The sequence below is a fragment of the Acromyrmex echinatior genome, chromosome 13 (assembly GCF_024713525.1).
Source record: "Acromyrmex echinatior isolate Ae372 chromosome 13, ASM2471352v2, whole genome shotgun sequence".
NCBI classification, from domain to species: Eukaryota; Metazoa; Arthropoda; class Insecta; order Hymenoptera; family Formicidae; genus Acromyrmex; species Acromyrmex echinatior.
This window is the reverse complement of record NC_141864.1, coordinates 9662073-9688849: the sequence shown is the minus strand read 5'-3', so window position 1 is coordinate 9688849 and position 26777 is coordinate 9662073. Positions and strand designations below refer to the sequence as shown.

Here is a 26777-nt window from a genome sequence, read left to right as displayed (position 1 = left end):
AATTAATATAAAAGCAATATGACAATCATTAGAAATTAAATTAATGCAATAGACTGAATTATTTCGAAATATAATTAAGAATGGCAAGAAAGAGAAAAAAAGAGGGACAGATTAAAAAAAATACTCCCGGCAATATTATATTATAAGCGTCCATCGCCAAGTTTTGTAATAATAAAAGTCAATACATAAACGATAAACGATACTTATATGCAGAAAAAGTATTATGAGCACCCACATATCCTCTCGTTAAATGTAATCGCCATAATGCACCCCTTTCGGAAGTAAATTAAGGTTCAACGTGCGCTATGCGTAAGAGCATTCATTCATGGAAAAGCGTCTGTTGCAATTTGCATTATAGCCATCTAATTTATAATGCGCTACGTTATTACATCAAGTTCACCGCTGAATAACGATTATTCACTATTGTACAAAACATTTCGTAAAATGAAAATTAGCGAGTATTCTAATTCCAAATTTTAAATTCGTTCTACAAAAAGCTCAATCAGCAATTTAATTATGATGTTATTTAAATAAAAATCAAAGAGCCGACAAATAACGTTTCAAGACGTTTCTAACATAAATAAGAAATGAAAATTTATTTAGCGATTAACTTAAATTTCCGACTTTGCTCTCAAAGAGAAATTTTAGATTATATAATAACTTGAAGTTTACTTCATAAATTTCATTTCATGAGAAATAATTTCAAACTATTAATACACAACACATAGAGGAAAAACTTGTAATAAAGTCTCATTAAAAAAGGCACGTGCAATTCGCTTTTTTATAAATATTATTTTATAATATTATTTTATAAATATAATATAAAAATATTTTTACAACAATAAATTAAATACAACAAAAAAAAAGTATAAATAAAGAAATATTCCAAATGCTTTTTTAACGTAGGAATATTCGGTGGATTTGGAACCTCATGGGTATTTATCTATCAATGGCTATAGTGCTTTGCAATGCATGATGTACTGCATGCCCCGTGTTCGTTTTGCTCGCTTACTAATGCGCGCCTCCATTCACTATGCATGTTCGTTTCACAAAGCGAGTCAACCGTTTCGCGGAAACGCCAGCTTCGGCAAAACGCCAGCAATAAATTCTATCTAATGTACTCGTAATTAAATTCATTCGCAATATATTTAAAATCACTCACTGTAAAGAAATGATCATTTGCCAAGTATCGTGCTACCTGTTAATAATCATTATACAACAAGCTTCTTTAAACGCATGATCACCTTGTACGAGCGAAGGAATGGACATCTTGTCCATGTGAAAAAAATCCAATGTCAGTGTGTTTTGTGTTCTTAGAATTACAGATACCGTAATACCTTGTTAATATTTATATAAAAGAATACGAGTTTGCAACACACAAGTCGCGCGTCAGTGTGCGTAGAAAAATACATATTACATTTAAATATTAATTACTTGTTCCCAAAAAGTTCATCCATCCGCAAATTTATCGCAAATTCACCACAAGTATCAAATTTATTCAAAATATATATTTTAAATCCTAATAAGTTTAATACTTCAAGATTTTTGTATTAAAATAAATTCGATTTGCTTATTATACAAAAATAATTATACAAAAATAATTGTAAAAAAAATAAAATTTTAACTTACAGTCGTATAGTGGACTTTCTGAAACATGCAAAAGTATAAAAATTAACATTTTTCTGTCTCAGAAAGTTCATTATACGACTATAAGTTAAAATTAGCATTTTATTTTTTACAGTGTATAAATATCGCTTCTTCGATAAAAATTTTATAATATTCTTCAAAAGAAAATCATTTCTTTGAGTTTTTCCAAAATTTGTAAATAAGTGTATTTTAAGATTATTATAAAAAAAATGTTTTTGTTAAATATAACCATTACTTAAATGAAAAAAAGTAAACCATCATTTTTTTCTATTGTTAGAAATAGAATGATATTTTTCTATGTACATGATAAATACACATACATAAACTTATATGCGGATTAAAACTGTCGGATCTAATTAACTCTGAATAATAATAATTTTTTTCTAGGAGATAAGCTTGACTTTCGAGGATAGTAATACATTGCAGTGCAGTTTCTAAAATTAATAATCACGGGAAATGTGAGGTAGGTAAAAAAAAAGCTCGCCTGTTGCTGAAATGGACAAATATACGAATGTAGCTCAGCGAGGAGTTCCATATACCGAAAGTAATAGTACAATAGTAGCTAGTCATTCTGCGCTCTCACATTTGCGTGACAAACGTACGCGACAATATTGTGTGTTCAAGTCGACAATACTGATCACCACAATGAATCAACTCGCCTCTGACAGTGTTAGATAAAATGTATTCACGTATAATAACATTTTCGCGTATGTATTTGCAAATGTAGTGCGGCGTACATTTTATGCATGTACGCTGATATACATATTCAGTTCGTCGACTTTGAATATACATTTTCGTCGATACATTTTATTCAATATTTGTTCAATTTTAACAATAAGACAGCATGTTTTGTTAATATAATTGCTCGAAAAACCAACTATTGTGTTTCCATCCTCAAGTACGTTTTAATCCATTTGTTTCCATCCAGCCTTTTCTATCATTAAAAAGATAGTTTGTATTCTCTTTTATAACACTTTTCTTTTTTTCGAATCAAATCCTAATTTCTGTAATCAATAAAATTCAAGAAATTACTCCTCTCAAAATTTCGTTTTGAATTTTAGTGCGGAAACGCGTGTTTCATACTGGAGACCTCATAACAGACCTCATAAAGTTTTTATATGTCTCAGTCTAACTTATACTATCTTACTCATTCCAACTTACTAAAATTGACAAAAACGACAGGTTAATCAAAAGTTTGTCATCTCGTAGCTAGACTTTGTACAAGGATTGCCACAAATTCTTCATCCTAAAATTTCATAATTTTCTATGATGCTTTCAATATTTTAAAATTTTTTACAGTTTTATTAAACTTCTTTAAAATCAAGAATTTTTTAATTTTTTTACATAATTCCTTGACTTCCAGTTTCCGTGACTTTTCCCCGATGTCCAGGTTTGTGGCAATCTCGTCTGTTACAGGATCTCTACTTCATACAAAACGAAGAACAAATCGAAGCATTTACTTTTCTCGAACGCCTCCAGCGACGAATCGTCCTTCCGATGGGCGTCCACTTGCAACTTCCTCTCGCGCAGTGCAGTGCAGTGCAGCGTGTAGTTATACCGGTGCAATCGGTCCGTGATAAACAAAAACACAAACTCACGGTTAGTCCGATCTCGTTCCTTCCAAAGTGGCGTGTCTCTTTCGCGCGCGGCGCATCAATCGCGCGGTGTATCAATCGCCTACTGATTCTCCTTTTTCTCACATTCGCTCGCGAGAAAATACGCGGCGCGAAGCGAGCGAGACTGCGGTGGCGAAGTGTGAGAGAGGAAGAGGCAGGCAGAACCGCAGAAGTAGTGGTTGGAAAAAGCGCGTGAGAGCACGCGGGAGAGGAAGAGAGACGAGGAATGATAGCCGAGAAAGAGGAGGCGAGAGGGGAGGGGAATGAGCAAAAAAAAGGCAAGTGATACTACGCGAGGAGAGACAGTGATAAAGTGCGAGCTAGAGAGTTTCTTGGGGCGACAGCCGCGCGTCGAATCGGCGCCAATAATCGATCTGCTGCTCGCTGTCGATTCCGCGACGGTATCTCGCGATATGCGTTGCCGTCGACGTGTCGGGTCACATCGTCACATTTCTGCCGCCGCGTACCGCGTGGCGCGAAAAACGGAGCGCTCCAAAAATGATGATCCTTGAAGGACGTGGTGCGCGAGCGCGAGCGCGCGTCACAAAACGGTTGCAGTCTCCGAGGTAGAGTCGCGCCGGAGGAAAGAGATCGTCCTCCTCTCCTTCTCCTTTTCCTCCTCGTCCACCAGTATGTTCCTGCTCAGGATCCGATCGAGCAGACACTGACCCCACGAGACGACTTCGGTACGAAGAAGAGAGAAGGAGAGAGCGAAAAAGACGGGGAGAGGGAGAAGAAGTATGAGGAGGAACGGAGTAGAGGTGCGAGGGAGAACGAGATAGAAGTCGAGAGAGAGAGAGAGGAAACGATAAATAATGCAGCAGGAAAGACGAAGAAAAGAAGGGAGCAAGAAAGTACTTACGCGGAGTCTTCACTTTCGTCGCAACATTTTCCCCCTTCAAACACGCGCGGCTTTTAAAAACTGTGAGTCATGAAAACCGAAGAGAAGGAAGATGAGACCGCTTTTCGTTGCGTGCACTTGGTTTTTCAAATTTCTTTCATGTCCAGACACACGAAAGTAATGCGCAACGTTATCGTTCGATATATGTATGTATTATATATCGAGGAAGAGAGAGAGAGAGAGAGAGAGAGAGAAAGAAAGAAAAAGAGAGAGAGAAAGAAAGACGCTGATCGTCGTCGGCAGCGGCGACGATGCGCGATGGCGGCGCGCTCGCGAAAAGTAAACGTGACAACTCGTATCGCGCGCGCCTGCTTAACATATACTGAATACGTTTCGTCCGGAGCACTCCGCTATACTGGAGCTCGGCGCTCGGCTGCCTTCGGCCGTCCTCGGCGACCTTCGGCCGCGCAGACGACCGCGGCCGAACCGACCAACCGACGCATCGCCCGGCTGACGAGACCCGTGCTGTCACTCGATCGCTGACCGTGCATCGTGCGGGTCGACATACGACGCTCCTTTGCCTCCCCCGCTCAGATTTACCTCGCTGCCTGTCAAAATATCACTCGCTACGCTGTTTAATATTTGTTCTGAAAAAATTCGTATTTGTGTAGCGATAATATATATGGAGGGTGAAAGCGATAATGGTGCAAGTCATTTTTTTTTAAACCTGTCGATTTGAGCTCATTGATGTAATTTACGTAAAGAAAAATATCATTTTATTGCGAAGAAAAATGATTACTCAATTTTTTTCTTTTGAATAATAGTTATTTTTAACAAAGAATATTTTCTTGATAGTAATCTTAAAATATACTTACTACAAATATTAGAAAAATTAATTATATGTATATATTTAAAACATATATATATTTAAAAAAATTTATTTTCTTTTAAAGAATATATAAAATCAATCGAAAAAGCGGCTTTATAAAATAAGCAAATTGAATTTACTTTTTTAATTTAATAGATAAATTTATGATAGATTTGCGGATATACGAACTGTCGAAATACTTGAAACAATTAAAGCAAATATGTTGAAAAAATTAATAACAATTTACATAATGTTGAATTTTTTATAGATAAATACGTAATTAATGTTTCTTTATTTTAAAAATGTTTACTTTCAAATTTAATTAATAATTTTTAAAAATGAATATGTTTTTTTCTGCATTATAGAATTTAATGCATTCTCTTAATCATAAATGTATATTTTATGATTAATAATAAATAACCGTATATCTAAGAAATTAATTTCTCCTGAATTGGCCTTACATAGAGATAAAATTTGTCTGTACGTTATTTATAACTCGTCAATTTTATAATACGATGAATTTATGCCAATTAAAAATAAAACATACAAAACATACAAAAATATCCTCATGTATACATGTACAAAAATAACCTCATGTATGTCAGAGCATTGTCTTAGTTAAAACGATTTAAATTCTACTTTATCGCTACATCCTCTCGAATAATTTATCGAATGAAATTCTCGTTATTTATTTTTGTGAAAGATCAAAACACTAGCAGGAAAAATACTTATCATAAAAAATATTTGTATGAAATACAATCATTGTGTAACAACATACATCGTTACACACAATATATTGTTACAGAAGTCGGATGTATGTGATACATTATGATACATTAACCGTGCGTTATTAATCGTCGTTACCAGACACAGTGCGACAGTTTAAATCAGTTTCCACCTCATTTAAAAGTACATTAAAACAACAGAACCGTGTCCTGCAGCATCATTAGTTTGACAATCGTTCACTTGAGAAATTGTAAACTCGCTTAAAGCATGAACTCGTTAAAGTTTGAAACACTAAATTGTTTTACAAATACAGAGAATCGTAAATCATTTTAACATAAAATACGATTTTATGATTTTATTCAGAATGATATTAATTTCTCGTTTTAAAATAATTTAATATTAAACATGATTTTATTATTCAAGATTTTGTAATTTGAATACGGTTTTATAATTTTATTATTCAAGAGAGAATCTTTAATCATTAATCGATGTGTTGGCACATATTTTAAATATAAAATCAAATTTTTTATCTTTGTAAATATCTTCTCGCCTCATCAGCACAATTTTATTGATGTTAATGATACGTCAATGATATTCCTCTATTACTATATGCATAAAAGCAACTCCGGCACATCGAGGCATTGTCGAGCATACGCGTTCGCGTGTATACATTATGCAAATTGATTCCATCGATTGGCCACCAGACTCACCACGCGAAATATAGACTTGTTGCACGTTTCAAAAGCTCTATCCTGGTCTCTAGAACATGCTCCCCATGTAACTTGCATTTACCACGCAATCTCGAGAAAAATCGTATTAAGAAAAAAAATATGTTAACAAGTCTTCCAGCAGCGTCTATTATAATACTTTACAAGCGTTTCTAGAATTTGCATATGTATTTAATTTGCATTTCAATTCGAATTATAAAACCGAAAAAATACATGGGGAAAAAATGTGTGTACTACATTTTAATAAATATTTCTTTGAATAATAATAACCTAACATTCACTTAAAGAAAATAAATATTTACTGAATAAAAAAAAATTATATTTAAATCAAATTAATGGTTCTTATATCAAATAAATATATGTTTATATAACAAATAGTAGTTTCAACTAGTATAGGGTGGGCCATCTATTGGTACGTTTTTGAATTTCGTCGTATGGCAACACCGAACGAGCTACAGACCCGAAATTTTGACAGTTTATTAGTCATACCGTCCGCGGCACGAAACAACATGTTTTCTCTTGAAGAGCGTTTTGAAATTTTAAAAACTTATTTTCAAAGTCAGTGCTGTGTCGCCGAAACTGTACGAATTTTGAAAAGAAATATGGAGCACCGAAGGAGCTATACGCAAATTGGTGAGGAAAGTTCGTGAGAAAGGGATGTTAGTGGATGACAGAAGTGGTCCCAGAGCTCGGACAGTGCGCACACCCGAGAATATTGAGGCTGTGGCCCAAAGTGTGAGACAATTCCAGCTTTGAAAAACAATAGTCCAAAATGTCATTAATAATTGGGGTGACCGAATGGCATACTGTAAGGCCAGTAGAGGGAGCCACATGAACGAAATCGTTTTTCATTCTTGACGCGGATACTTTTAGCTTCACAACAAAAAAAAAATTAATAAAAAATATCAATGTATGCTCATTTGATCGCATTTTTAAAAACGTACCAATAGATGGCCCACCCTGTATTATTCAAATAAATATTTATTAAAATTTAATATTATACATATCTTTCTCTCGATACACCTACTTAAAATTGAAATTTTTTTATTTTATTTTTCAATTTATTTTATTATAAAAATTAAAAGTAACAACTATATTAAAATCCTAATTTTTGTAAAAACGATATATGACAATTTTACGTAAATTTTAAAGTGATATTAGGGCAAATAATGAAGACCATTATGTTTTTCATTATTATATGACTATATTTAGAATTGTAGAAAATTCTAATTATTGCAAGAAAACGAGGTCAAAATAATTCATTTCTATAACAAAAGAATCGTTAAAATTTCTTTCCTATTTACATCATAAGTGTGTGTCTTATTTCCCTATAATGTGTTCATCATGAATATTACACGTGCTATTTCAATTTGATCGATCCATCCTGTTTTTATAGCATTTCTCCAAACATTTCGATTCCGTTATCGATTGCTGCAATTCCACGTGTAATTCGCCACGTGTAATTCACCAAACGAGTGGCATTTTCTCGAGTTTACAGACGATTAAGGATTGTCGTAATTATTTTAAGAGGCTTCTTCATGGGAGCGGTGCTCTTGCCGATTGCTATGTGTCGCCAACGACGGCGCCACTCTTCTCGCCACTAATGTGAAAGTCATTATGCCTAGAAGCATTTTTCACGAGATTATCTACTTTTATTTGATTTGAAATATTTGCGCATAAACGAACACGAATGACTCGTCTTAGTAAAAGAATCATTTAGTAGAAGCTATGAATTATAAAATAAGATGTCACTAATTAAACACAATGATATTTCATTGTTCATCTTTTCATTTTGCTTTTCATTTTGCTAGATACAATTGCGCAAAATAATTTAAAATAAGGTGAAAATCAGCAGCAAGAATAAATTTTTCAATTTAATTTAGAATCGATTTTTTGCTTGAATCGAAAATTTTATCAAAGATAACAATTTATCACGTTTTAATTTCTATCACTAAATACTTCAGCTTTCTTCGATTTTTAAATATAATAAATAAAAAAAGATGGAATGTTAATTATATATCTTTGATTTTCCCACGTTCGTTTATTACCTTTTGAATTTAATATTAAAATGAAATCTCATATTGATTACAACTTTTTTATCAAATGAATTTTAAATATCGAAAAGATGGCACGTGTTAATGCGACAAGAAAAGGAACAAAGCCGATGACGTAACTCTCTTTGTACTGCTTTCAATATTTTTACAGGAACTAAAAGGACGAATATATTTTGTTCCGTCATAAAATCTCCTAAATATGCCATGCAAACGCGAGGAGTACGTTTCCCGTGAAGTCAGGGAAAAAAAAAGATTAACGAGAAAAATGAGCAAGAAGACTAACGTTTAAATGCAAAAGGCATTGCGAAGAGTAGCTATTACGATTCGCAGTAAATGATAGGTAGAACGACATTATCGATCCTTATCGCGAACTCGACTTTACTAAAGAGAGCAACAAATCGAGCGGTTTTGCTCTGCTACCGGTTACCCAAGAATCCTATAGGATGATAATGAGAGCCCACTATCTCATGCCAAGCCAACCATAATTAGCTCGTTGGTAATACATGGTTGTCGTCGGCGCGATTAGTGCAGTCTTCTTTCGCGAGTCGTATCGCAAATTGCCGGAATTGGGTAACTGAATACGAGTTCTCTGATTACAAGCGAGTTTCTAGCAGTCTTTCTAAACTTGCGTCAACGTAAATTTTTCATACATATATATTATATTAGGTGTTGGAATTAATTCGTAGCGTTTTTAATGAAAGAATGTTATTTATTTCACATGAGCATTAAAAAATACATTAATGAAAGTACTTCCCATCACTTGTAAAACGCTACGAATTAATTCCAACACCTAATATTATATTTTATATATATATATATATATATATATATATATATATATATGAACTAATAAATTCCACCATAATTATTAACAGAAATTTTTGGCGCAAGTTTGAATAATATGAAAAGATTCTTAAGAGATGATGACTCTGTATTAGGATTAATATAACTTATAATGGCAAATTTTATTTAATTTATGGAATACTGCCTTTTTCAAATAATTATAATATAAATCGACAATTATGATTTAATTAATCATAATAATTGGATGTCATAGAATTTTAATAGAATTTAATTATAATGAATATTGATAAAATATGCGTTAAAATAACAATTAATGAAACCTTGCTGGTGCCTACAGCAATATGTGAATATATTAATATAATGTATTTTCATTGGAGCAAAGTAAATATTGAAATTATTTTGTCCATATTGAAATTATTTTGTTCCGTATTAGAGATATTCGTATTTGTAATTTTGGAAGAAATTGTAAAGGAAAATGAGAAAATAGGATATATAAAGTTTATTTTAATATTGTAATGATCTTTTTGTTTGTATATCATCCAATATCGTTCTAAGTTCTTCGTCTTCTAGGCGTCCTTCGAGACTCGGAATGAGAGCTTTTGCCTCCTCTGGAGTTTCAGGACACAAGTTGGCTAACGAAGCAATTTCGAATTTGTGTAATTTCTTTTGCATCAACAAACTGCAAGTGTAAAAATATTATATTTCACATTGTATTTAATTTATTTGTACATTTCATGGTATGTGTGTATGTGTGTCTGTGTGTGTGTGTGTTTTAACATATTACGAGCATTTTACATAACATTTTATTTAAAATTTACCTATATTCATAAATTCATTATCTATATTAATAATCTACCTTCTAACAGCTGCAATTGTCTCTTTATTTTTTAACTTTCCGAATCGGTTGGTATATGTTAAACTTTTCATGAAAACTTCGGAAAATTCTTGTTCTTCTTCTGCTGATTCATTTTGAGCTTTTCTGTGCTCAAGAAGCATGTAAACTTCCGATATCAACAATGTCTCTGCATTTTCAAATTCTGCGAAGGAATTTATTGCCTTCGTTATTTGAATAATAAACTTACAAGAAAATCTTAACAAAAATGGCAGGATGAAAGAAAAGAGGATTTGCAAATCTATTTCACAAACTTTTTTAAATATAGAAATTTCATTTACTAGAAATCGACATTATCTTATAATTATTTTTTCTACAAATATCGAATTTCCATTAAAAATATAATTTAATTTGTATTATCACAATCATTAATATTATATTTTTACACCGTGTAAATTGCTTTAAAATAATCATTGAGCTGGCTTATTTACATGTCCCTTTTCCACCAAAAAGTCATATATCTTTCGCGTTTTATTCACGTCGATTTTTAAGAGAATACGGGCCTGGGCTAATCTAAGATAACCATTCTTTTTGCTTTCCGTTATCAAGAGAAGCTTAAAGTCTAAATAATTGGCGGGCATGACTCTCACGATGGAGCAAAGCTCTTTCTCGTCGGCGCTCAGTTTCTCGTATCCCGGTAAACCGTTTATAGCAAGAGGCGGCGCGGTTTTGCGTTGTGTGTTTCCGAGAATCGGACTGTTACAGCTAACAACATTATCGGGTAATACATTTCTCCAGTTGTATTCCGGATTGTTTAGATACTGCTTTCTTTCCCGCTCATATTCCTGCCTCAATTTACTTAGTTTCTGAAACATGGGTACGCTATGAAAGTGCTTGAGCCCGTTTTGCCTGAACTCTAATAACCTGTTGATACGATTCTTTAGCTCGCCAACGCGGTGAAGACCTTCCATGAGAAAATCAAATTTTATCCCATCTACGAGCTGCATAAATATCAGCAATCTTTCTGCGAGCGGCCTCGTTATTGTATTCTCGTATCTCTGTATCGAGGATATAACTTTGCGTAATGTGATTAGTCCATGCTGGCGAATAATTCTGTATCTTCTCTTGCGCTCCTTTAATCTGTTGTTGTATGCCTGTACCATTGCCGCTTGCAAAGCTTGTCCTAATTCGTATGTGTCGTCATCCGGTTGAAAGTCGTCGAATTCAAGCTCGGATATCAACGATTCTGCATGATTATCGAAATTTACCTCGAAATCGGATCTAGCCGCATTATAACCTGCCAACAGTCTGCTATTACTCGTGTTTGAAGCGAATCTGGGTGGTTCTTCCAGGTCTTGCAACTTGTGCATGTAAGGTATCGGTTCGCAACCAAATAAGCTGGTTCTATTCTCCTCAATTTTCGGCAGATCCGGCAGAGTTTGATTGTCTATGTAATTCTGCAAATAATGCATTTTGCACTCAGTGGACTTTTTATGCATCCTACGTCCCACATCTATCCAATTTCCAAAGCCACATTGTTGCAGAACATGTAGTAACTCGAGTTCCTGCTTGGCAGTCCAATTGCTACCCTCAATCAGAGGAAATTCATTCTTTATAATGACATAATCGTGATCATTCTTGTGTTTGTCGATCTCGCAACCTTTGGCAAAGCACGATGGACATATCTCGACATTGGTGCATATGGCGCAACGAATATATGGTTCCACTAGACTAGACCTGCACACGCGGCATATCGGATCTGAGGTAAGAATTTTGTCCTTCAAGACTGACACCTCAAGTTCTACATCATTTTCAGATTTGTCTGTTGGACTCAATAAACAGTCTGAAAGAGGAAAATTATTACCTTAGACTTGACCGCTCGGATGTGCAGGCATTTTAAAATAATGTTAACGCAAAAAGCGAATATACTCTATGGAATTGTTTGAAATTGCGTGTGCTTAAGCTCCATAATGTGAGTGAAGATTTAAAATTTACATTAACGTGTTAACACTGCTGTTGTTTACATAGCAGCAAACTGTATTTACACATTTGTTCCGCTTCTTCTTTTTAGTAGATAAATATTAGCAGAGTTAAAATATAAAACAGTTGATTAGATTTACGTTCTTTATTGTAAGCTCGTGCAATTTTAAAGCCCTCGCAATTAACGTCTACTGTCAACAAGTTTATTGTCGACAGGTATCATGAAAGTGAGGTTAGCTATAGCGTTCCTGCCAGTTCGCCAATAACGGTTAGGAAATAAATGTACCTTTCGGAAATTGTAGATCCGCTGCATCCTCCTCTGTCATATCCGTGAGATTAGGATTAGCCATGTTGACTAATTTTTACTGAATATGTCTTTTATTCGTTCTCAGTCCTATTGCTCATGACCAAGCGTGACGACTTCTCTCATTTGTCTGTGCTCGCTAGTTGCACACAGTCATAGAATACAAACGTGGCGTAACAAGCAACACACGAGACTGCTAACACTGCTATGCCAGAGATCCTGAGTTCGATCCCAGGCAGAACCGAAAAATGTTTTTCGAACGCTCGTAGCTCCTCTCGGAAGGCAATGACAAACCACTGAGAGCCAAGAGTATCCTCTTGCCAAGAGAGCACTTCTCTTATGTCTCTTTTATTCACTGCTTTATAATAAAAACACACGTTGGCATGTTCAATACGATCATGCTTCATTCATCCCGATTTGTCCTCCCTCTACGTACGCCCAAGGACGCGCGTAAATCACGTGACACTCGTCTGCACTCGTCATATTCACTCGGTGTGTTCCACCTGAAGCAGTAATGCTTAGTGGCGCGATCATGTGACAAAATAGCAAACGTTTCCACAAAATGTTAGACCAACCGGTATGAAAGTTATTTTCATTATTTTTTTTATATGTATATTTTATTGAAAAAACATTTCTGATATCTTTTTTTTTTATTATTTAGATTCAGATGAAAAAAATTCATTTTCGTTTAATTTATAAAACAAGAAAATTATTACATAAAATTTATTTATTTGTTAGTGCCTTATTTCATTATCTTTTACGTAGACAAAATCATTTTATAATACGTGAACTTTGAAAGAAATAAGATTTTATTAAAAAATAACAAAAACGTCCGTAATTTTTCGTTTTTCAGTAAGCTAAATATTTGCAATATATAGTATATAGATTTATAGTTTGATATTAAATTTAATTAATATATGTCATGATATAATTATATCACGTCAACTAGCATTAAAACGCACAACTACATGCAAAACATGTATTCTTGCTGTCGGCAGAATAATAAAATAGACTAACAACTGAGAGTTCAGCAGGTATTATTATTTCGTAATCGTTTAAATAGCATATTCTATAATAACTTTGTAACATGTAGAATATAGACATTATACTAAATGCGTCCTGAACAATAAACCAGGCGTCGCTTGAAAATGCGGGATAATTAAGGTCAAACGTAGAGCGATAACATCGGAATACCTAATCGAGAGAATCCGTGTTGAAATCATTAGTATGCACATTTGTCACCATTCAATGAGAAACAATGAACGTGAGACCATGAATAAAACCATCTGTATTGTTGTCAGTAAAGAGAAATCATTTTCAAGATGCATATTTTGTTTGTATTTTGCACGATATTTTTTAACTTTCCCTTAAAGACAAATACGTTCGAAAAAAGTATGATTAAACCAATCATCGTCACAAGAGAAGAACACATTTATTAAATAATAAGAAGTATAAGAACAAATTCGCTTATAATATCCTAATGGCACAATTATTGGCACAAATGGCACAATATTAACTACTGGCCAAATATTAGCCCAATATTAACCCAATATATCCTCAATGTTTAATTAATGTATCGTCAATAAATTGCTATTAAGGTATCGGTAGAAAATAAATAATATGCACGAATATACAAATAAAATGAATAAAAATATTTCTACATAATTATCTCTTCTCTATACGACTCATTAATAAAAATGAAGCTTTATAGTGAAGAAAAATTGTAATTAGCGGTATATAAATTTTGTATATATTTGCTGCGAACATTTATGCATCAAATTTTGCTGTTGTTAAAATAATTCTTGCATCGTGCACTACTTGGCACGAAAAGCGAAATGAATTTTTAATTAAAAAATTATATTATTTTATACAGATGCTTGAATAATACTTTTTAAATATCTGCTGTATATAATTTTTTTATTCGTTACATTTATTTAAACATTCACGGTAAGACATTTGAATCAGATACTGCAGTTTAAGTATATACGGGAAAAAAGTAACCAATACAGAGAGCTAATGCGATTAACGCGATGCGTAAAATTTTATGATATATTCCGAATTAAAGTGTAGACGTTTCGACCAACGATTTCGGTCCTTGTTAATAATACAAATTATAATATCACATGAATAAAAATCTATTCCTAATACATAATATACTTCCTAATACATATAATATTATAATATCACAATCTATATATTCTAGAAATAAGATAGTCACATATGAATAGCGCATAAAAGCTTGTAAAATGATCATCTTGTTACTACAAAAATTGGAATTCCAAAAAGAGATCCAGAAAATTAAGGTATTATATGATAGTGTAATCAATTGTTTGATAAACCAATGTATAAACGCCAGTCATTTTTCGTAGAATTATTGTAACGTCAAATGATGTATCATTGATTGGATGAACCATTGTGTTATAAATAATTATTATGAAAATAATGTGGAGAAAATTTAATGCGACTACGTCAGTTGAGAATTATTCGCAATAATTTTCACTCCGTATTAATTTTCATATAATTCTTAACTGACACAGCCGCATTAAATTTTCTTCGCATTATTTTCGTAATAATCATTAACAACACAAAGGTTCCAATCGATGATACATTGTTTAACATTGCAATAATTCCACGAAAAATGACTGGCTTTATACATTGGTTTATCAAACAATTGACCACTATCATACAACACCTTCATTTTGGATCTCTCTTTGGAACTCAAATTTTTATGATAACAAGATGATCATTTTACAAACTACTATGCGCTATTAATATATGACTATTATATATATATATAATATATAGAGAATATATAGAGAGAGAGAGAGAGAGAGAGAGAGAGAGAGAGAATATTTAAATTGCGATAATTATATTATATATTAGGAACCTATTTTTATTTATGTAATTTGCATTGAAAAAAGCAAAATCCTTTTCGAAATGTTTGCATTTTAGTTCGGAATAAATAATAAAATTTTACGCACTGTTAATCGCATTGGCTCTCTATTGGCTACTTCCTTCTTTTTTATTAAATTTATCTTCAGAGCCGTATTTATATTTTTATTTTATTTATATCTTTATTAAGTATATATAATACGTAAGTATACGTAACAATAACATCACATATTAACCAACTGTGCGCACATATTAGCCAACATTTTGTGAAAGTATCGGGTAAAACATGTTTTAAATACGCTAATCAACTTTCTATACCGAAAATGTGTCGTTAATAATAACGGTGATTAATTTTTTTAGAAGATAAAATGTCTTCCCCAATCACTTTTACATCCCTGAAGTATAATTACACAAATATAATTCTTTTTATGTGTTCTCTTTACTTTTAGTATAATTTCCTAAAAATTTAAAGATTTATTTTTTTACAATTTTATTCAACTCTGATTGTGAATAAAACAATAACGCATGTTTTTTAAAAGCATGTAAAATTAATGTTATAATCGAGAAACCTGAATTTAAATTAATTTTTAAGAGTATAAAAGAAATTAATTGTATCATTCTAACACACAACACATTCGTCCGGGATATCCTATATATATGTACATTTAGAACGCGGGGAATAATGTTTATCTTTTGCTTTCTATATGTCTCACATGCGCCCTACGAATGTTTCCCAAACCACACCATCCTTCACGCGTCGCGTGTCCTGGAAACAATAGAAACTCGCGCTATACACGAGGGAAGTTTGCTCCGTGTAGTTCTGTCGTGCGAGACGTGCGAGCGTGCATTAATACGCGAAAAGCTCGTCGCTCGGTCGCGGTTGCGAGAAGTGTCGACGAGTGTTACGCGCGAGAAGTCGATTTCCGCGTTTTCGACGGGATACGCGATCTGCTTAAAAATGGAGACAACGAATGACAACATCGAACCGGATTTCTCGAATGCAAAGACGCTGCATGTTCGCGAGCTGATAGACAGGAAGGACGAGGACGTCCGGTCGGCACGCAACAGCATTTTCGATACTGTTTATGGAGTAACTACCATTAAAGGGTAAGATATCGTTTGACTTGTCAAAAAAAACTATAGAAGAAGGTCATTAGAAAATTGTTCGACAAAGCTCGAGAAGTTTTTTGCAGCTTTTTCGCTCAATCAACTATTAATTCTTTATCAATTGTGATGTATTTATGAAATAAGTTATAAAAAGTGTAAAACAAAATCGATTTTTTAAATATTTGGATAACAGACAAAACCCTATACATCTATACTTATCTTTAATTTGTTTTATTAAAAAGATAAAAATAGAAACCAAAATATTGTGATGCACAATATTTTCTGCTCATCTGATTTTATTCTTTGGTATCTTTAACATAATAATAACATATTAATTATTCATATTATTTTTTTTTTTACAAATTTTCACGTTTTGAAATTACGTATGATTTTATTAAATCAAGACAATAAAATTATTGCAAAGATATTGATTCATTTTTTCTTAATTTTTATTAAAATCAGTTTTCCTCTTTTTAAAATATTTAAAAAATCATGATAAATTATATATTTCCCACAACAATTAAATTTTATTGTAAATAATTACTCAATATGTTGCTATAGCATATCATACTGTTATTTTCGATTATAAAAAGGTAAATTTTATTCTTTAAATAAGTATTAAATGCGATAATTTCATATATGCGATAATATTCAGTTATTGTGAAATTAATTTTAAATGCAGTTAACAGAATTTTCGGTTAATATTTATTTTATAGCAGTGCTGTCCAAGATTTGCAATTCTGGACATTGGCTTAATATATATCTATATAGGTATTTACTTTGTCTTCCTTTTTCTATTTCTATTTAAAAAAAAAGAAAATAATAGAACATAAACACACACTTCAAATTAATGTCTAGAATTACAAAACTTACATTATTATTTTATTTTATAGTACATTATTATTTCATACGATGATGAAATATTTAAATTATAAAATTCAACTACCGTTTTCTGTATGGTGATATATATAGCTTATATTGTATCATACACGCAGTTACCTCAAAGTCATCGCGCAACGAAACTCAGGTACTGTATTGATAATTCGATTTTATTGCGCAGGAAAACACAAGCTATTGAAGAATTAATAAAGCAGTTTTATATGATGATCGAATGATAAATCATCTCTCAAATTATAATAAACTTTATATGAAAAACATCTCCTCAATTAACAATATCCTCAGCTAACAGTAAAATTAAATCTCTAAAGAATCAATATAACGAATAAAATGCAAATGAAGGCTATATTCTTCTTTATGTTTGGTAATTATATAGGTATATGTTTTATGAAATGTAATTTATAAAAGAAGTTAGTTACATCTTATGTGATTGATACTTAAAACGTCGGTGAATAATTAATGTTACGTTAGCATAAATTATATCCAAACGTAGCCGGTGTGTCGAGAAAAAAATTTAAATGCAGTTTTAACAAAATTTTATCTTCTGAATGTTGAATACAAACATTAATCAATCAATCTGACAACTCGATTATATGAATGATCTATTCTTATCTTATAACTGAAAAATGATAATACCACATAAAAAAATAAATCAAACAGAATAATGAAGAAACTTATGTTTTTACATTTTATATTTCTCCTTATATCATCCACAGTTACAAACCACTCTGTAAGATAAATAATTGCAAAGCTTTTATTGAAAACCTCAACGATTTTCTTAACTGGATTCTGAGATATCGATTAATAACAGCATCGAATATTTAAGCATTAATACATTAATATATAAATAACTAAATTACATCTGTACGTAATTAATCACCCGTGACATTTTACTATTTTGTCGAAACTTAAAATTCATCATACCTATTTAGCTAATAGACTTTTATTGTCTGCGTGAATTCGAATTGATGACTTCGGAAGATATATAATAGTTACGACGTCACTTGTACTATCGATAGTAACTGTCAAATGTATCTTAAAATCAGTCACAATGCTTACAAGAAAAAACGCTTAAGAGATTTTGCAAAAAAAATCGATGGACTTGGTAAACACATCAAGTTTGAAGAATGTCTTCGTCTTCGCTCAAGCATTAAGAAATGACACTTTTCAGTCTCTCTCTCTCTCTCTCTCTCTCTCTCTCTCTCTCTCTCTCTCTCTGCCCCCCCCTCCCTTTTTTTCCTTCCCCTCTCTCTCTCCTTTGATGGAGTTATTCAACCTTTTACGGTTCAATTACGACTACAATTTATCTTATTAACATCGCTGCAAGCGTTTTCACATAACGGTGCATATATAATACTTGCACCGGTCGGTCCCGGTGCAAAGGACTTCATCACACGAGCGATTTACAATTGAAGCTGCATAGGATTGCATTTATTTTTTAAGTTCTTCCCGAAGAACCACTCAATCATGAACCTTCGAACTATATATCTTCATCTAAATTCAGGTATAGGCAGGTATTACGTAAGATCGATGGATTGATCGATCCTGTCTCACAAGTATGATTTCTTCTTAGTTTGATCGCATCTTCGTCTCTATTATAATATTACGCTTATCTATCGACATCATGAAGCTTACATAAAAATTCTTTCAAAATTCCTTAAACGTTTACGTTCGTTGTAAAATGTTTTATTGTCTCTTATTTTAAATGCAACAAGTTTGCAAACAAAATAAAATTATTGAAATAAAATAAGACATGCAAAACTAGTTTTAATAAGATACAACTGAGATATTTCCTAACGTAAAATTTCTGTCGTCGCTGAAATGTCCTTTACAAAAAGTAGTTTTTGTAATTTTGACAAGGTATCAAAAGATTAAGGTTAGAATGAATCTTTAAGTCTGACCTTATTAAAGTAACACCAATGAATATTCATAAAGGGATTTTAGTTAAAATCCTATCGGTATTCACGAACACTACGATTATATGGCTCCAACGCAAATTACGATTTACGTAAGCTATCGTGATCGATGATAGCGAGGTCAACTTCTTCAAAATGTGGCCTTGCAGAGAACGAATAAAACGAAAAATATCAGATAACAGAAGTAAATATATTCAAAAGTGTTTTTAAAAGTAATGCAGTAAAAGCTGACACTCGGATAAAATTCAGCGATCTCGTAAAGAATTGTTCTTTATTCAACGCCCTTTAGTATCTTCTAATTTTATTATTGAAAATCGCGCACTAAAAATAATATTTCTAAATAAATATTATTGTATATAAAATTTCGCATTTCGAAAATAAGATATGTTTAAGTTTTTATTTAAAACTTGTGATTATAAATCATTATAAATTTGTAAAAATATAAAAAATTTATATATTATTATTTTAAAATTGAATATACATACAAGAACAAATTTTATAATTATTTAATTTCATTTTTGTAAAAAATAATTTTTCTAAAGAAAAACCATCATATACATATATATATATATATATATATATATATTAATACAATATATATATTAATACAAACATTTTTACAGTTTAATATATTCAATTAATATATAAAATAAAAAACATATATTTTTTAAATTAATTTCGTCCTTTAAATTTCTTATATGATTAAAACAAAATTAATAATGATTTCTAATTCCAATAAATATTTTAACATGAAAAGAATCGTTAAATTTTTATATTTCACTTCCTTAGAAATCTGATGATTGATAGGTAATAGAAAATTAATATTTGAACGATGTTTAATACATGCAACGACCAAACAGTTGACGAGACTCGATGACTAAAGATATAATAATTTAATAAAAAGAAAAAATAAACACGTATAAAATTTTTTATGCATAAAAGATTTCCATATCCAGATGTATTTCTATATGCTATACAGATAAGTTTCTCTTGCGATCTACAGTAGCACTGTCATTGTGATAATTCAAAGAGAATGAGACTATGTTACGAGACTCTTGACGGTAGAGAACGCGAAACTACTTTCACCAGTCACTAATCAGCAGCAAACCTTTTTGCCATTATTCGATTGATTAAAGCAACTTAGAAAGTTAGCAGTATTGATCGAACGCGTGAATTGCCATAATTTTGTCCCAGCAGAAATAATTTGTTCTCACATTTTACCGTATAGCGTGAAATATTTTAACTTATGTACTAATAATTTTTTTTTCTGCCTAATATACAGACTGATGTTGCGTTGTAAGTTATTAATCATATTTTATGTCAAATCACGATATGCGAGTCCGTATTCTTGCTTCTAATATTTGACATTACGTTTAGTACTAAATGTGACCACATGATTTAGAGTTTTGTTTGTTTAAAATGACTATAATTCCAAATTTAAACATGAGACAATAGGAAGAGCCAAGGTTGTTGTCTTCCATGCAACAACAAAGTATTTTCTTACAATTTTTCATTGAGAAACGAGGTTTGGGTACTCGGAAACTAACTATCACGTCCCGGAAGTAAGAATAGCTCTAATTTTGTTGCGCAACGTCATTCGTGATTATCATGCGTTCGATTCACGGAAAGAACGATTTTGCTGAAGTATCTAAAAATTTAGCTTAGATACAGATTTGAAAATAATTTTACTAGACCATCATAATAATTACATAGTAATCTCAAATATGATAAGTAATGCTATAAAAAGTTTTGACATTCCAGCAACTAATTCGAGCATTCTATATAATTACTGATTGTGCAATAAGATGTTTTTCAGATCTGTATCTAGTTAAATTAAATTTTTAGATACTTCAAAAAAACCTTCTCATGTTTATTGTATATAAAGATTCAAACATTTTTCATGACATTCGAACAATAAGATACCAAAACAATTTAGAATTTGTAATATTAAAAGAGATTTAAAATTAAAATTCGTGGAATGTATGATAAAAGTGATAATATGGTCTACAAGAAATTAATTTTATTTTTAAATATAAACGGTTAGTTTCAAAAAGAAAATAAGAAAGTAAAGAAAACTAGAGTAGAATCGTATAATTAATTCCTAATATCTTATATATGAATTATAAATTTTTTTACATTATAAATATCGTTTGAATCATATTGATCCATTCTCGCATGAAATTCCATAGTTAATCACTCAAGTATTGCACTCCTAATTACTTCGAACTCTATTTATTCTTTGCACGAAATGTCAATAAATCATTGTTATCGTGATAGTTAACAGTCGTAATATGTGACTTTAATTCTCTCAATAAGGAGAATACTTACAGACGATCTTCGATAAAACCGTTGTTGCACATTACCTGAACCTAACGGAACAAGGCCGATAAACATTTGTCGACCACTGTGATAGTGGTGCCACTCCTAGTTGACTGCTGCATAAGTGAGGTTGTGCATCTCATGTATATATATATATATATATATATATATGTATATGTATCCTTCGTATCCTGCGTATATAATTGACCTGATCCGATTTAATATGTATTAGGTCAGATCCTTCTTCGAGAGAACTAGATGTATCTTTATTAATGCTTCAAAACGTTACAGATGATGAATCTCAACTTTCAGTTTGAAATATCTTATTACAACTTTCCTTTTTTTTATAAATATCAAAAATGCTTCAAGTGAATGAAATATGCTCTAGACATAAAACCTTAGCAAAAAAATAGAAGAAAGAGAAATAGTTAAAGCCTATAAAGCATAACAAATACGTGCATAAGTAATTTAATAATTGCTTCATTAATAGAAATATATGTAAATATCCAGGGCATCTAATTTAAAATATGATTGTGTGGTGATTTACACAAAATATGTAAAAAAAAAGCTATCATTCATAGTTTGTGCAATACACGAGCAGTATTTGAATATGTACTAATTATAATGACCAATGAATTTTTTTAAAAATTTTATGAGACTTTTTTATACAGTAATAATTATTATTGTATATATTTCGCAAATCAAAAAATGCATATCCAAACTTATATAACTATAAAATATCGACAGCGAATATTAGTAACTGTATATTGTCACATGGTATATCCAATCGCATCATAGCACAATCATGCTAAAATAATGTAAGCATTAAATTTTACATGTTATTGATAGCTTTCCATTATAATCATAAAACAGGAAAGTAAGTTATGAGAGTCTACCGATTTCGATAAAATATACCTCACATATGTAAGTTTAATTCCATATAATTTATAAGCATTAATTATTTAGAATATATGAATTAATACAGCAAAAACAATAGTAATTATCAAATTTCTTAATATGCCGAAATACGTTCACAAAAAATAAGTTAAATTAAATCGTATCATAGCATAACTCGTCAAAATTGTTTATTGCTATAATGATATTATTCAATTAATTTTTTAAATAATTTTCAAGAAGTTTTCGAGTAATAATAATTGATTATTAATTGACAAATTAGATTGTTCGCATGCAATAAACAAAGATAGATTTTGACGAGACAGAAAAAATAATTATGTTAGATAAACACAATGTAGAGGAAACAATTAAAATCTGTCACTCAAATAAACTCAAATAATTAATTCCTTCTAGTCGCTAGCAACTTCATTTACATTAATCATGTTCTTAATTCAAGAGAAATAAAACTTGGACAACTATATGAGATTATCAATAAAATTTGACTTACTTCTAGACTAATAGCTTTAAACTGCTATGTAAATACGTTATTTTAGATACCAGGTTTTCCCCGAGTGCAGACAAGTCAAGAATATTTTTGTCGCGGCCGATCTAATCGATTATCATTAATAAACTGGTTCGCACGCACCGACAAACACCAAGTGGAATGAGATGACATGGAACACTGACCTGTTGACTCTGTTTTACGAATAGACCGCCCGAGACATACGATAAGCGATCGGTGTCGCCACCCGGTTATATTAGGAAACGCGACCATTAATGACTTTCCGATATCGTTTGATAACACGTGTAGCAACCGTTGCATTTATCGTGATATTTGCATATCGGTTACGGAGGCGTGACATGTACATCATCACCGGATTGCCTGGAGAATCGCAAATAAATTTCTAACAGACTGTAGAGAAATGTACTCACTTATAATTAAAATCAGATATAACTGTATTCCAAGTATCACACAAGTATATATTATTTTCATATCTGATTGTGAGGCACGGTATGTCCACACACTGATCGAAATTTGATTATCACGCAAATGGCAATGCAAGAAACAATGGAAATAAGGGCGTGCTCGCGACGACTATCCTCGTTATTATGCATATTTGCACAGTTTCCCAATTATCGAGACTAGAGGTTCTTAATACCTATATAGAAAAATATTATTAATTCTGTTGCTAAGAAAAGTGATCACTCAATTTACTTTCTTTCTTTTAAGTAACATTATCTTTAACAATATTTTCTTGATAATAAATTTTACTTTGCAAACTTTAGAAAAACTTAATACGTACTCAAAACAAGAATTTATTTTCTTTTGAAGAATATTATAAAATTTATTGAAGAAGCGACTTTATATTATGTAATAAGCAAATTAAATTTATTTTAATTTAATAATGATAATAATCTTGATTGAAATATTAAACTTACTAGGATTCAGAATATATTTTGAAAAAATTTGATTTGTGTAATGAATTTATGATAGATTTGCGAATATATGAACTTTTAAAATAACAAACAAATAAAATTATTATTTGTATACAGTGTATATATATATATATTTTTTTTTCTGTGTGTAACGCTTTAAAGTAAATGCTATTTTATATTTTTATTTGAAAAAAATGTATTTATTTTTCTCTCTATCTCTCTTTCTTTCCGAAAGTTTATGTTATATATAATTTGTATGTGAAGTATATTTACTCATGACAAAGTTTATTAGCATTTTATTTTTCAATAAAATATTAATGATTGAAGCACATAAAATATTAAAGTATGATTTTAAGAAAAAGATTTTTTTAACAAACAAGAATTAAATAAAAACTTCAGAAAAGCATCCTGTACTTTGAAGAGGGGAATGACCGAAGGGGAATAACAGTTTAGCAAACTGTGATTTTATTTTGTCACACTTTTTAAATTTTAGGATAATGACTATTGAGATTTCATTTTGTCCAAATTTTTTAACACATTGTCGCATTCCAATCGATTAACTAATGTTAATAAGTATGCCAATAATGCTTCTTGTATGTACAATCTGTGTCCCAAATCGAAGAGCGTCTGACATATCGATCTTTTTAATGCCACGCTAACGGTATCTCGTATCTTGCTGTTTGGACCACTATCGCATTTGCAGATAGAATTGTATTTTTATTCAAAAATACCACGCAAAACGAGAAATATGTTATAAGAAATTTACATTTATATAAAATGTAACTTAGAGATTTGTACTTAATTATTGCGGATTTATTATTTGCAAATCTGTAATAGCAAAAAGTGATCGTTAAATCCTTAGCGTGTATTTATTTCTTCTCGTCTTATGAACTGAAAAGTATTTCATTTTCTTATTAAACCAAATAGCTTATTTTACCATACTATATCATTTCACGTGTCTCTTGCAAAATAAAGTACTATAACATTCGAGATACAGGAATATAATAATTAAGGAATAATAACTAAGATTAATAACTTATAAATAACTAAGTAGTTGCAAAAATCTAAGCTGATCCTAAGTGAGTTCTGTCCACAGCACAAAGATTACGACAACATCTAGAACGGATGTTCCATGTTCTTCAGAAGATCATTGCGACGCTATCAACTTTTTCTTTTTAACCTCGCCATTGTAAGTCATCAATAATCAGAATTTCCTTAATTAATATTGACACACTTCTACATTATATCGTTTACTGACTTTATTTCAGTTCCACTTTCATCTTGCAGCTTCTTTGCCATAACTTCGTCGAGATAATTCTCATTCCAGCTTGACGACAACGATGGTTGAACGAAGAATGCCATAATGGCTCTCAATTGGGTCCAATTTATTATTTTTTATAAATACTTACAGAAATTATATGTTGTTCTCTTTCTCTTTAGACGCTTTATCAAACTAATCAATCGGCCAATACGCCAATTGAAGGAAATAATCGCACGTCAAAACATTCTCACATTCTTTGCCTCGAATGAAAGGTTCGATATAAGCAAGTAAAATTCGATGTATGAGTAGATTATTAAATGTATCATTCAATTGAATATTAATTAACATCACGAAAAAAATTGTTTTCCCAGAATAAAACTCGATTTTAAATATGTTATGAAAATAACAAATCGAGTCTTATTCTGGAAAAAAAAATTTTTTTCGTGATGTTAATTAATATTCAATCGAATCATACATTTTGCTCGAATGAAGTGCCTTATTTGCAATGAACGAACAGAAAAAAAAACGTGAAGAAACAGTGACAAATTATAGAAGCATTCCACGACGACCGTAAAGGTTTTTACGAGGTTTCTATTCCACGCCGTGTAACCTGATTAGCATTCGCCCTTGATCATTACCCTTAATAAAACTTGTATTGACTATACTTGTAATACTCGTAAAGAAACTTTTGTCACGGGAGAAACAAAAGAGGGTGAAGGATAAACAGATCATCAACCGCGATCGTGCGTATCGATTGTTTCCCTGTGAAACGATATATCGGTACAGATTTACGGGCACGATAATTTTAAAAACAAAATTAATTAAGATACGATTACGTAAAAGATTATGCAAAAGATTAAGCAAAACGTAAAATTATATGTAACATGTGAATTGTAACGTATCATAAAATTAAATGATATTAATTTAGTGCTATATAATATAAGCAATATTTAAAAAAACACGAAGGAGAAGTTTATTTATTTATGTATTGTTTTCTCTTTTTCTTTCTCTTTTTCTTTTGCTCTCTCTATTTGCAAAGTGGGAAAACATGATCCTGCAAATTCGATGAATTATCCTTCAATTTGCGAAGCCATAAATCGTTTATTGCGTCCCTGCGATCGACGATTGCACACGCGGCTTACATAAGTTCGAGCCCTACTAACTGAGTTCAGGAAAGAGAGATTTCCATCCTTGTTTAGTTTGCACTATTGAAGAGTTTCGAGATTGTTTCTGTAACGGAAGACTACTTACTACTTGCGCATTAATACTTTTGAAGAGCATTAATCGAGCCAAATTTCTGAAACTCGGCCAAATTCATGAAACTGTTCATAAACTTATTTCTTGGTCATTAATTTTTAATATCCAACAAAATTGTTTTGAGATCACATTATGTTAAGGAGACTTGTGACCATTGTCAGTGATTATTCGCAATGTTAGTTATTTTCTTCACATTTCACTACAGTATTTTATATTTATATATATATATATATATATATATATATATATATATATACTATTTTAATCAAAATAAATAAATAGATGCATTTAATATGTTTCTCAAATTTATCGCGAGTACTAAATAATTATATTTTAATATACAATATATATTTAATTTAATACACATAATGAATTTATTATAATGAATTTATATACA

The 26777-nt window shown here is 31.2% G+C and overlaps 3 protein-coding genes across 11 annotated transcripts in view; 1 reads left to right on the top strand and 2 right to left on the bottom strand.

The window, feature by feature from the left end:
- Positions 1 to 26777, bottom strand: part of Pde9 (phosphodiesterase 9) — a 194881-nt gene that overhangs the window by 141463 nt on the left and 26641 nt on the right. The window contains exon 1 of one of the 7 annotated variants that reach the window (XR_015547140.1): positions 3108 to 4565. The exons of 2 other annotated variants lie outside the window; for them this stretch is intronic. The gene's annotated coding sequence lies outside the window, so the exon portion shown is untranslated. Of the gene's footprint in view, positions 1 to 3107; positions 4576 to 26777 lie in introns of those variants that run through there. 4 more of the 7 variants (XM_087412538.1, XM_087412536.1, XM_087412537.1 and 1 more) reach the window with 4 other exon arrangements.
- Positions 9769 to 12935, bottom strand: Ada2a (Transcriptional adapter 2A). Of its 3 annotated transcripts, none has more exons than XM_087412587.1 (3): positions 12383 to 12851; positions 10141 to 10321; positions 9769 to 9963 (listed from the first exon to the last, which is right to left on the bottom strand). In XM_087412587.1, the coding sequence occupies exons 1-3, from the start codon at positions 12444 to 12446 to the stop codon at positions 9789 to 9791; spliced, it is 420 nt and encodes a 139-aa protein (XP_087268713.1). In that variant the 5' UTR covers positions 12447 to 12851; the 3' UTR covers positions 9769 to 9788. The 3 variants fall into 3 exon arrangements, with proteins under 3 accessions (XP_087268713.1, XP_011058203.1, XP_011058202.1); XM_011059901.2 differs by lacking the exon at positions 9769 to 9963 and adding an exon at positions 10767 to 11959 and having other exon boundaries at positions 12383 to 12931; XM_011059900.2 differs by lacking the exon at positions 9769 to 9963 and having other exon boundaries at positions 10275 to 11959; positions 12383 to 12935.
- LOC147907621 (uncharacterized) lies at positions 15490 to 26545 on the top strand. The gene is made up of 3 exons (XM_087412545.1): positions 15490 to 16399; positions 24959 to 25051; positions 25131 to 26545. The coding sequence occupies exons 1-3, from the start codon at positions 15975 to 15977 to the stop codon at positions 25192 to 25194; spliced, it is 582 nt and encodes a 193-aa protein (XP_087268671.1). The 5' UTR covers positions 15490 to 15974; the 3' UTR covers positions 25195 to 26545.